The following is a 12,239-nucleotide window of genomic DNA, read 5'->3' on the forward strand; positions in this document are numbered from 1 at the left end:
TGGTTAGGGTTACCAAAGCCATTTCTTGTTTCTTGCTTGTTCCAATAAAAAGTGGTTGAGTCAAAATTGTTCCCATGTTATTTCATCATCAATGTAACCATGTTGAATCAATGTTGAGTTTTGATTGAATTTGTTAAAACGCATCAGTGGCTTGTATCTCAATTTAACTAGTCAGGTTTCAACTGTGAATCAACAAGAGTGTCAAGGTTTGCTTGATTTAGATCACAGGTGTCAAACTCATTCCATGGAAGGCAATGTGTCTGCAGCTTTTCACTCCTGTCTTTTACTGATCACGGGAGGTCACTGGTTAGTTAGGAACTCCCCTCACTTAATACTCTAGGACTTAATTGGTCACTGGTTAGTTAGGAACTCCCCTCACCTGATACTCTAGGTCTTAATTGCACACAAATTGTAAGGAAATAACAAAAATCAGTTGACGCTGAGGCCTCCAAGGAATGATTTGACACGCCTGATTTAGATTAGTTTGATGTCTGTTGACAACTCATTTAAATGTCAGTCAAAATTAATTTGATTTGACATTTTAGCCCATTCTAACCATATTTAATATTATCTACTATTAAATGCAATTTTTGAAATGTCAAGTGTTAGCGTAGAGCATATGTAGTAATGGATCACAATTAGATTATTGCAGTATAATCTTAAAAATATGATCTGATCTAGACCCTTGACTACATTATTGTTGCAGTTCTTAAGATTGCTAGCACCAAAGGCCGCCTCAAAACCCTTTCTATCTGCAGTTGCCAGCTGATCATCATTGCCCTCTACATTCTACCTAGAATTCTACCCAAAAGATATAAAACAGAGCTTGATGAAAAGATTCAAAAGATGAACTGGTCCACAGAAAGAGAGTCTCTGCTGTATCTTAATGATTTAGCTATGTAACTACAAATAGTTTCATACAATACATTATGTTGTACAGATGCTTAATGATTTAATATTGTTTATAAAAATGTATCAAACAAAAATGTATTTAGCATCTATTTGCATCTAATATATTGATATTTAGCATTGAATTACATTAATTTGAAAGTGCATTTTGGGATTCATAAATTAATGATATATACCCCTCAAATTCAAATCTGGACCTTGAAGTAAGTTTCATTGTTTATATGTAATTTTCCCCTCTAAACAAGGACTGATTTAATCCTGGAAAATGAATGATCAGCTGCACCATCGAGAGCATCCTGACTGGTTGCATCACTGCCTGGTATAGCAACTGCTCGGCCTCCGACCGCAAGGCACTACAGACAGTAATACGAACGGCCCAGTACATCACTGGGGCCAAGCTTCCTGCCATACAGGACCTCTATACCAGGCGGTGTCAGAAGAAGGCCGATAGCGAAGGTAAGTGATCTAAACTACTATCGCCTGGTAGAATTCACTTCTGACATCATGAAGTGCTTTGAGAGGCTAGTTAAGGATCATATCACCTGCACCTTACCAGACACCCTAGACTCACAACAATTTGCATACCGCCCCAACAGATCCACAGACGTCGCAATGGCCATTGCACTGCACCCTGCCCTATCCCACCTGGACAAGAGGAATACCTATGTAAGAATGCTGTTCATAGACTACAGCTCAGCCTTCAAAACCATAGTGCTCCAGGTGGTGAAGGTAGGCAGCAACACCTCCGCCATGCTGACCCTCAACACGGGGGCCCCACTGGGGTGTGTGTTGAGCCCCCGCCTGTACTCCCAGTTCATCCTTGAATGCTTGTCCACGCATGTCTCCAACTCAATCATCAAGATTGCTGAAAACACAACAGTGGTAGGCCTGATTATCAACATTGCCGAGACAGCCTATAGGGAGGAGGTGAGGGCCCTGGCGGAATAGTGACAGGAACATTACCTCTCGCTCAATGTCAACAAAACTATAGAGGTGATCGTGGAATACAGGAGACAGCAGAGAGAGAATGCCCACATCCACATTGATGTGCCGCAGCTTAAAGTTATTTGGCATGCATGCCACTGAAGACCAGAAATGGTCCCTTCAAACAGACATAATGGAGTAAAATGCACAATAGTGCCTCATCAACCTCAGGAGGCTGAAGAAATGTGGGCTGACCACTAAGAACATCACAAACTTCTATAGATGCACCATCGAGAGCATTCTGTTGGGCTGTATCAAGGCCAAGTACTGCAACTGCACAACCCGCAATCGCAGGTGTGGTCCCATGTTTAATGAGCTGAAATTAAACTTCCCTTAAATGTTTCATACGCAAAAAAAAACCTTGTTTCTCTCCAATGTTGTGTACGAATTGGTTTACATCCCTGTTAGTGAGCATTTCTCTTTTACCAAGATAATCCATCCACCTGTCAGGTGTGGCATATCAAGAAGCTGATTAAACAGCATGATCATTACACAGGTGCACCTTGTCCTGGCGATGCTAAAATATGCACAACCAAAGACTTTCTGCACAAACTGTCAGAAACCGTCTCAGGAAAGCTCATCTGCATGCTCGTAGTCCTCACCAGGGTCTTGACCTGACTGCAGTTCGGCATCGTAACCAACTTCAGTGGGAAAATGCTCACTTTCAATGGTCACCGGCATGCTGCGAAGTGTGCTTTTCATGGATGAATCTCACTTTCAACTGTACAACTGGCAGATGGCAGACAGCGCGTGTGGAGTCATGTGAGTGAGCAGTTTGCTAATGACAACGTTGTGAACGGAGTGCCCCATGTTGGCGGTGGGGTTATGGTATGGGCAGGCATAAGCTACAGACACAAACACAATTTCATTTTATTGACGGCAATTTGAATGCACAGCGATACCATGACGGGATCTTGAGGCACATTGTCGTGTAATTCATCCGCCGCCATCACTTCATGTTTCAGTTTGATAATGCACTGCCCCATGTTGCGAGGATCTGCAGACCAGCCACCTCGACAGATGAAGAAACTGTGTGTATGTACAATCAAATAATTTCTGCACAAACTGTCAGTTCCTTCCAATTCCTGGAAGCTGAAAATGTCCCAGTTCCTCCATGTCCTCCATACTCACCTGTTGTCACTCATTGGGCATGTTTGGGATGATCTGGACCAACATGCACGACAGCGTGTCCCAAGCAACATCCCGCAGCCATTGAAGGGGAGTAGGACAACATTCCACAGGCTTCAATCAACAGCCTGATCAACTCCATGCAATGTGTCACGCTGCATTAGGCAAATGGTGGTCACACCAGATACTGACTGGTTTTCCAATCCACGCCCCTATTTTCTTCACTGTATCTGTGACAGAGGCATATCTTTCTTCCCAGTCATGTGAAATCCATAGATTAGGGCCTAATGCATTTATTTCAATTGACGGATTTCCTTGTATGAACTGTAACTCAATAAAAACTTTGAAATTGTTGCATATTTTTTGTTCATTGTAAAAGGCGGAGACAGTACAGGTGCATCAAATCTGGGACCGAGAGACTGATAGATTCTGCCTGATGTATGAAAGTCAACAAATCAAATCAAATCAAATTCATTTATATAGCCCTTCGTACATCAGCTGATATCTCAAAGTGCTGTACAGAAACCCAGCCTAAAACCCCAAACAGCAAGCAATGCAGGTGTAGAAGCACGGTGGCTAGGAAAAACTCCCTAGAAAGGCCAAAACCTAGGAAGAAACCTAGAGGAACCAGGCTATGAGGGGTGGCCAGTCCTCTTCTGGCTGTGCCGGGTGGAGATTATAACAGAACATGGCCAAGATGTTCAAATGTTCATAAATGACCAGCATGGTCGAATAATAATAAGGCAGAACAGTTGAAACTGGAGCAGCAGCACAGCCAGGTGGACTGGGGACAGCAAGGAGTCATCATGTCAGTTAGTCCTGGGGCATGGTCCTAGGGCTCAGGTCCTCCGAGAGAGAGAAAGAAAGAGAGAAGGAGAGAATTAGAGAACGCACACTTAGATTCACACAGGACACCGAATAGGACAGGGTAAGTACTCCAGATATAACAAACTGACCCTAGCCCCCCGACACATAAACTACTGCAGCATAAATACTGGAGGCTGAGACAGGAGGGGTCAGGAGACACTGTGGCCCCATCCGAGGACACCCCCGGACAGGGCCAAACAGGAAGGATATAACCCCACCCACTTTGCCAAAGCACAGCCCCTACACCACTAGAGGGATATCTTCAACCACCAACTTACCATTCTGAGACAAGGCTGAGTATAGCCCACAAAGATCTCCGCCACAACACAACCCAAGGGGGGGCGCCAACCCAGACAGGATGACCACATCAGTGAATCAACCCACTCAGGTGACGCACCCCTTCCAGGGACGGCATGAGAGAGCCCCAGTAAGCCAGTGACTCAGCCCCTGTAATAGGGTTAGAGGCAGAGAATCCCAGTGGAAAGAGGGGAACCGGCCAGGCAGAGACAGCAAGGGCGGTTCGTTGCTCCAGAGCCTTTCCGTTCACCTTCCCACTCCTGGGCCAGACTACACTCAATCATATGACCCACTGAGGAGATGAGTCTTCAGTAAAGACTTAAAGGTTGAGACCGAGTTTGCGTCTCTGACATGGGTAGGCAGACCGTTCCATAAAAATGGAGCTCTATAGGAGAAAGACCTGCCTCCAGCTGTTTGCTTAGAAATTCTAGGGACAATTAGGAGGCCTGCGTCTTGTGACCGTAGCATACGTGTAGGTATGTACGGCAGGACCAAATCAGAGAGATAGGTAGGAGCAAGCCCATGTAATGCTTTGTAGGTTAGCAGTAAAACCTTGAAATCAGTCCTTGCTTTGACAGGAAGCCAGTGTAGAGAGGCTAGCACTGGAGTAATATGATCAAATTTTTTGGTTCTAATCAGGATTCTAGCAGCCGTATTTAGCACTAACTGAAGTTTATTTAGTGCTTTATCCGGGTAGCCGGAAAGTAGAGCATTGCAGTAGTCTAACCTAGAAGTGACAAAAGCATGGATACATTTTTCTGCATCATTTTTGGACAGAAAGTTTCTGATTTTTGCAATGTTACGTAGATGGAAAAAAGCTGTCCTTGAAATGGTCTTGATATGTTCTTCAAAAGAGAGATCAGGGTCCAGAGTAATGCCGAGGTCCTTCACAGTTTTATTTGAGATGACTGTACAACCATTAAGATTAATTGTCAGATTAAACAGAAGATCTCTTTGTTTCTTGGGACCTAGAACAAGCATCTCTGTTCTTTTCGTTTGTGAGTTCATTGCCTTTGTCTATGGTGATGAATGACAAATGGATTTTAGATGCGTGTTACCTCGTTTTTATACCCAGTGAAACATGAAGCCACGAAAGGCCAAAAAACAGTTACATAAATGAGATAACAGGAGAACAGTAGAAGGTTAACTCAAATAACATGTTGATAACATTTTTGTTAGATTATGTTAGTAAGATTTCTGACATCTATCTTTTAGATTTTTTGTACTACTTATGAAAGAAAATATTGTTCTCCGAGCAATTGTATTAGTATAAAAAAATGTAATTACAAAGTGTGCATACAGTATAGCTCAGTATTTCTATGATTTATTTTATAGTTTTTTTTGCTCATCAAAATCAAGGGTGCCGATAATTTGGGTTGTGACTGAATAAAGCGCAGGGGGGAAGGATGTCCTCACAGGACAAGGTCCTACCTTGAGATCTCTGCATGGAATTCACCATTGTCATCAATGCATGTTTTATGAGAGAGATTGGGTTGTCTCATGAGGGATTTGGCGCTCTATTATTACAGTTCACTCATGAAAGGACTCAGGGCCCAATTCAACCAATTACAGATAAAGGACAACTCAAAACATGTCCGTCTTTATGTGTCTTATGGACCTTTGAGCTAATCAGCTTGTACGCATGTTCAAGTGTGCAGATTCTGCACCTGTTTTTGGATACAAATTGGTATGTAGCTGTCTAATCAAATCAAAGTTTATTTGTCACATGCGCCGAATACAACAGGCGTAGAGCTTACAGTGAAATGCTTACTTACAGGCTCTAACCAATAGTGCAAAAAAAGGTATGTATGTGTGTGTTTGTGTGTGTGTCTAATGAGAATCATGACGTGGGATTCCTCAAGTGGCTGAGAGAAGGTGGTTCAGAAAGGAGATAAATTCAGAGACATCCAATGCCAGTCGGTTCAGAGTGTCATCTACCAGCTGTGTGGGAAACCTGGTGCACAAGGCTGGCCTGGTAAGTATTGAACTTAACAATCCATTAACATAACTGGACCTTGTAACCAACAGTATGTTTTCTAGATGATTCACATTATATATTTTCTGTTACAATCAATTAACCAGTTTGACAATGCAGACTGTTTTTATGCAATTCTTTTCACAGATATTCCATCATGTTGCAGTAAATACAAACTGAACTGTATCAGTGACCACAGAGTTATTCTGTACTGATAGTGGTACATGGCTGTTATATTCAAGCACGTGCTGGGAGTTGGTGATGTTGCCCTACATTGAAGAATTGTCTGGCACACTCTCCATTAGATATTCTGCTAATCACTGTAGATCAATATACAATCTTTTGCTTCTTATTTTGGTAAATTATTTTACAGGAACATGGAGCCAAACAACAGAACAACACATACGGTAACAGAATTCCTCATCACAGGATTGGATGAAGTACAACACCCAAAGCTGGTGGGAGCAGCCATTTTGTTCGTCCTCTTTCTCATTCTGATCGGAAGCATCACCAACATTTGTGTCATAGCATTCAACAAGCCTCTGCATACCCCCATGTACTTTTTTATTTGCTCGCTGGCAGTGGTAGACATAGTCTACACCAGCGGCATTAGTGTTACAATGCTTAACGTTCTCCTTGGTGAGGAGAGAAGAGTCCCCTATGCACCCTGCATGATACAGTGCTTCTTATTTCATTTAGGAAGCACTATGGAACCCTTCGCTATTGCTCTGATGGCTTATGATCGCCTTATTGCAATTTCATATCCTCTTCGATATCAGACTATCTTAACTAATACAAATGTATTTTTACTTATAATAGCGACTTGGGCAGTAGGCTGCATATTTGCCAGTTTGTGGACTGGCTTGGTGAACAATTTGCCGTTTTGTGGCTCAAATAAACTCCCATACAGCTTTTGTGAATATGCAGCATTAGTAAGAGCAGCATGTGTGAATCCTACATTTTATTTCAGTCTAGCTTCTACTGTGGCGACCACCATATTATGGGTTAATTTAGCCTTGATATTCTTCTCATACATGAAGATAGTTTATGTAGTGATACAAATGTCTTCATCCAAAGACAGGAGGAAAACATTTAACACCTGTGTCTCCCACATGATAGTGGTGGCTTGCTTCTTTATCCCCAAGGTGTTGTTAATATTGGTCACCAGGGTTGGTTTGGTTCTCACGCTCTCTCACAGAAATGGCCTAATCATTGGCTCTACTCTGGGCCCCTCTCTTGTGAACCCACTTGTGTATTGTCTCAAAACCAAGGAGATTCGAGGGCGCCTGAAATATATTTTCAGGAGAACTGAAATTAATCCAAATATGTAATGGTTAGGGTTACCAAAGCCATTTCTTGTTTCTTGCTTGTTCCAATAAAAAGTGGTTAAGTCAATAATGTTTCCATGTTATATCACCATCAATGTAATCATGTTGAATCAATGTTGAGTTTTGATTGAATTTGTTAAAAGTCATTTGTGAATTTTATCTCAACTTAACCAGTCAGGTTTCAACTGTGAATCAACAAGAGTGTCAAAGTTTGGTTGATTTAGATCACAGGTGTCAAACTCATTCCATGGAAGGCAATGTGTCTGCAGCTTTTCACTCCTGTCTTTTACTGATCACGGGAGGTCACTGGTTAGTTAGGAACTCCCCTCACTTAATACTCTAGGACTTAATTGGTCACTGATTAGTTAGGAACTCCCCTCACCTGAATTGGTCACCTCCCCTCACCTTATACTCTAGGTCTTAATTGGTCACTGGTTAGTTAGGAACTCCCCTCATCTGATACTCTAGGTCTTAATTGGTCACTGGTTAGTTAGGAACTCCTCTCACCTGATACTCTAGGTCTTAATTGGTCACTGGTTAGTTAGGAACTCCCCTCACCTGATACTCTAGGTCTTAATTGGTCACTGGTTAGTAAGGAACTCCCATCACCTGATATTCTAGGTCTTAATTGCACACAAATTGTCAGGAAAAAACAAAAATCAGTAGACGCTGAGCCCTCCAAAGAATGAGTTTGACACGCCTGATTTAGATTAGTTTGATGTTTTTTGACAACAAAATATAAACGTCAGTCAAAATTGATTTGATTTGACACTTTAGCCCATTCGAACCGTATTAAATGTTATCTACTGTTAAATGCAATTTTATTGAAATGTCAAGTGTTAGCGTAAAGCATATGTAGTAATGGATCACTATTAGATTATTGCAGTATTATCTTATAAATATGATCTGATCTAGACAATTGACTACATTATTGTTGCAGTTCTTAAGATTGCCAGCACCAAAGGCTGCCTCAAAACCTTTTCTATCTGCAGTGGCCAGCTGATCATCATTGCTCTCTATATTCTCCCTGGAATTTGTATGTATCTGTCCAGTAATACCGGCATTAGATTCAGCACTGATTTACATATTGTTATTATCATGTTGTATAGCCTGCTCCCTCCTATGATCAATCTACTGATATACTGTTTCAAGACAAAAGATATAAAACAGAGCTTGATGAAAAGATTCAAAAAATGATCTGGTCCACAGAAAGAGAGTCTCTGCTGTATCTTAATGATTTAGCTATGTAACTACAAATAGTTTCATACAATACATTATGTTGTACAGATGCTTAATGATTTAATATTGTTTATAAAAAATGTATCTAATATTTGTATCTAATATATTGATATTTAGCATTGAATTGCTTAATAAAAGTTATTTTGAAAGAGCATTTTCAGACTCATAAATTAATTATATATAACCTTCCGATTCAAATCTGGACCTTGAAGTTAGTTCCATTGCTTTTTTATTCTTCCCATCTAAACAAGGACTGATTTAAACCTGGGCAATTAATGATCAGATCCACCATTGAGAGCATGGTTGCATCACTGCCTGGTATGGTATGGCAACTGCTCGGCCTCCGACGCAAGGCACTATAGAGGGTAATACGGACGGCCCAGTACATCACTGGGGCCAAGCTTCCTGCCATCCAGGACCTCTATATCAGGCGGTGTCAGAAGAAGGCCCTAAAAATGGTCAAAGACTCCAGCCACCCTGGTCAAAGACTGTTCACTCTGCTACCGCATGGCAGGCAGTACCAGAGTGCCGAGGCTTCTAAACAGCTTCTACCCCCAAGCCATAAGACTCCTGAACATCTAGTTTAGGCTACCCAGACTATTTGCAGTGTTTCCCAACCTCCCTCTCACCCCCTCGTTACACCACTGCAACTCTCTGTTTTGTCTATGCATAGTCACTTTAATAACTCTACCTACATGTACATACTACTTCAACTAACAGATACCCTCACACATTGACTCTGCATCGGTACCCCCCTGTATTCAGTGTCTCTATTGTTATTTTACTGCTGCTCTTTAATTACTTGTTACTTTTATCTTTTATTGTTATCTGTATTTTTTTGAAACTGCATTGTTGGGGCTCGTAAGTAATCATTTCACTGTAAGGTCTACACCTGTTGTATTCGGCACATGTGACAAATACAATTTGATTTGATCAGGTAGAACAGAAAGGCATCAGGCGCCGGACCTCGTAGGGTCAGATTTGAATAACCCTGATATATAGCCATTGTTTCTTCAACAATATAACTTATACATGCGTCATGAGTTTAGTTGAACAGTCATACCACCAGCACAACTTAAATATAAGCTTGTTTTACTCCAATATTTGTAAACAATTTAAATGTAAGCAAACACTGAATAGCCTTAAAACATGGTGACAATAAAAAATGTTATATCATGGATGGTCATTCCTTGCATCCATAGTTCTGTCTATGAATTTGAGAGTGGTTGCATTTCTCCTGGCCTAAAAAACAAAACACAGGCAGGGTGTCCACTTTGATTTTGTTTCTACTAAGGATTCGATTTATAAGGTGTCTTGTTATAAGGATTCCAGAATACTCTTTATTGTTGCAGCAGTGCCATAATGTGCTGTAATTCCTTTTGTTTTCCCAATCTGGAATACATCACCATCAAATGTCGACCACATTAGCTGCCGAGAAAACTTTCTTTGGTTATTTTCCCCCCAAGCCGAAACAGTGACGGCTCACAAGGACCTTAGAGAGCCATTTTATTTCTCTATTTAGGTGAGGTCAGGGTGTGATGTGGGGTAGGCTTTCTATGTTTTGTTTTTCTATGATTTTGTATTTCTATGTTTTGGCCAGGTATGGTTCTCAATCAGGGACAGCTGTCTATCGTTGTCTCTGATTGGGAACCATACTTACGTAGCCCTTTTACCTCCTTTCTGTGTGGGAAGTTAACTTTGTTTTTGGCACATAGCCCTTAAGCTTCACAATTGTTTTGGATTGTTTATTGTTTTTGTCGGTGTCATTTCTAATAAAAGTAATATGTACGCTCACAACACTGCGCTTTGGTCCAGTTCTTTCGACGGCGGTGATAATATATAATAAATACGGCATTTATTGATGCTGGGGAATTTAATAAAGGAAATCTGAGGATAATGCTCTCAAAATTCTACCAAATACATCTTCTGTGGTATACGTGGAGAGAACACGCTTGGACATTGTTACTCTCCCTTCCGGGACGGCTACAAGGCCCTCCCCCACCCTCCCTTCAGCAAATCAGATCACACCACCATCCTGCTCCTAACCATGGATAGATGGCAGGATTCACACCAAATAAAATGTGCAGACCACTGTATTTTACCACAGAAAGGTGACTGGGAACATGGATAGGTACAAACAGATGAGCTTTGACCTCTGACCTCTGGCCAAGTCTGGCTGGAGGGTTTATGGACATACTCAATCTCCCCCTATCCCAGTCTGTTGTCCTCACTTGCTTCAAGATGTCCACCATTGTTCTAGTACCAAAGATAGCGAAACTAAGTGAACTAAACTACTATCGCCTGGTAGAATTCACTTCTGACATCATGAAATGCTTTGAGAGGCTAGTTAAGGATCATATCACCTGCACCTTACCTGACACCCTAGACTCACAACAATCTGCATACCGCCCCAACAGATCCACAGACGTCGCAATGGCCATTGCACTGCACCCTGCCCTATCCCACCTGGACAAGAGGGATACCTATGTAAGAATGCTGTTCATAGACTACAGCTCAGCCTTCAAAACCATAGTGCCCCAGGTGGTGAAGGTAGGCTGCAACACCTCCGCAATGTTGACCCTCAAAACGGGGGCCCCACAGGGGTGTGTGTTGAGCCCCCGCCTGTATTCCCTGTTCATCCTTGAATACGTGTCTATGCATGTCTCCAACTCAATCATCACAGATGTCTGAAATTTTGAGGGAGTGTGCAATTGGCATGCTGACTGCAGGAATGTCCACCAGAGCTGTTGCCAGAGAATTTAATGTCAATTTCTTATAATAAGCCGCCTCCAGTGTCTTTAAGAGAATTTGTCAGTATGTCCAACCGGTCTCACAACCACAGACCACGTGTTACCTCGCCAGGTCAGGAGAAGTGTGCTTTTCATGGATGAATCTCAGTGAGCGGTTTGCTCATGACAACGTTGTGAACGGAGTGTCCCATGGTGGCGGTGGGGTTATGGTACGGTCAGGCATGAGTTACAGACAACAAACACAACTGCATTTTTCTGACGGCAATTTGAATGTACAGTGATACCGTGACAAGATCCTGAGGCACATTGTTGTGACATTTATCTGCTGCAATCACTTCATGTTTTAGTTTGATAATGCACTGCCCATTGTCGCAAGAATCTGTACACTATTCCTAGAAGCTGAAAATGTCCCAGTTCTTCCATGGCCTCCATACTCACATGTTGTCACTCATTCAGGATGTTTGGGATGATCTGGACCAACGTGCACGACAACGTGTCCCTAGCAACTTCACACAGCCATTGAAGAGGGGTAGGACAACATTCCACAGGCTTCAATCAACAGCCTGATCAACTCCATGCAATGTGTCACGCTGCATGAGGCAAATGGTGGTCACACCAGATACTGACTGGTTTTCCAATCCATGCCCCTACCTTTTTTAAGGTATCTGTGACCAACAGATGCATATCTTTCTTCCCAGTCATGTGAAATCCATAGCTTATGGCCTAATGCATTTATTTCAATTGACGGATTCCTTATATGAA

At 42.0% G+C, this 12,239-nt stretch overlaps 1 protein-coding gene across 1 annotated transcript; it reads left to right on the top strand.

Annotated features, from left to right (window-relative positions):
• The first annotated feature begins 6,537 nt into the window (after positions 1–6,537).
• LOC112266183 (olfactory receptor 5P3-like) lies at positions 6,538–12,000 on the top strand. The gene is made up of 3 exons (XM_042294962.1): positions 6,538–6,839; positions 7,071–7,412; positions 11,934–12,000. Exons 1-3 carry the CDS (start codon positions 6,538–6,540, stop codon positions 11,998–12,000), a joined length of 711 nt encoding a protein of 236 aa, XP_042150896.1.
• The last annotated feature ends 239 nt before the right edge of the window (positions 12,001–12,239 follow it).

The sequence above is a fragment of the Oncorhynchus tshawytscha genome, linkage group LG13, assembly GCF_018296145.1.
Source record: "Oncorhynchus tshawytscha isolate Ot180627B linkage group LG13, Otsh_v2.0, whole genome shotgun sequence".
NCBI classification, from domain to species: domain Eukaryota; kingdom Metazoa; phylum Chordata; class Actinopteri; order Salmoniformes; family Salmonidae; genus Oncorhynchus; species Oncorhynchus tshawytscha.

Excerpts from the sequence above, each read along its gene's own strand:
- LOC112266183 (XM_042294962.1), top strand. The coding sequence starts at position 6,538 with ATGGAGCCAAACAACAGAACAACACATACGGTAACAGAATTCCTCATC. Across the intron at positions 6,840-7,070 it reads TATGCACCCTGCATGATACA|CTTTTGTGAATATGCAGCAT; the intron begins GTGCTTCTTATT and ends ACTCCCATACAG. Across the intron at positions 7,413-11,933 it reads TCTCTTGTGAACCCACTTGT|GATGTTTGGGATGATCTGGA; the intron begins GTATTGTCTCAA and ends TCACTCATTCAG.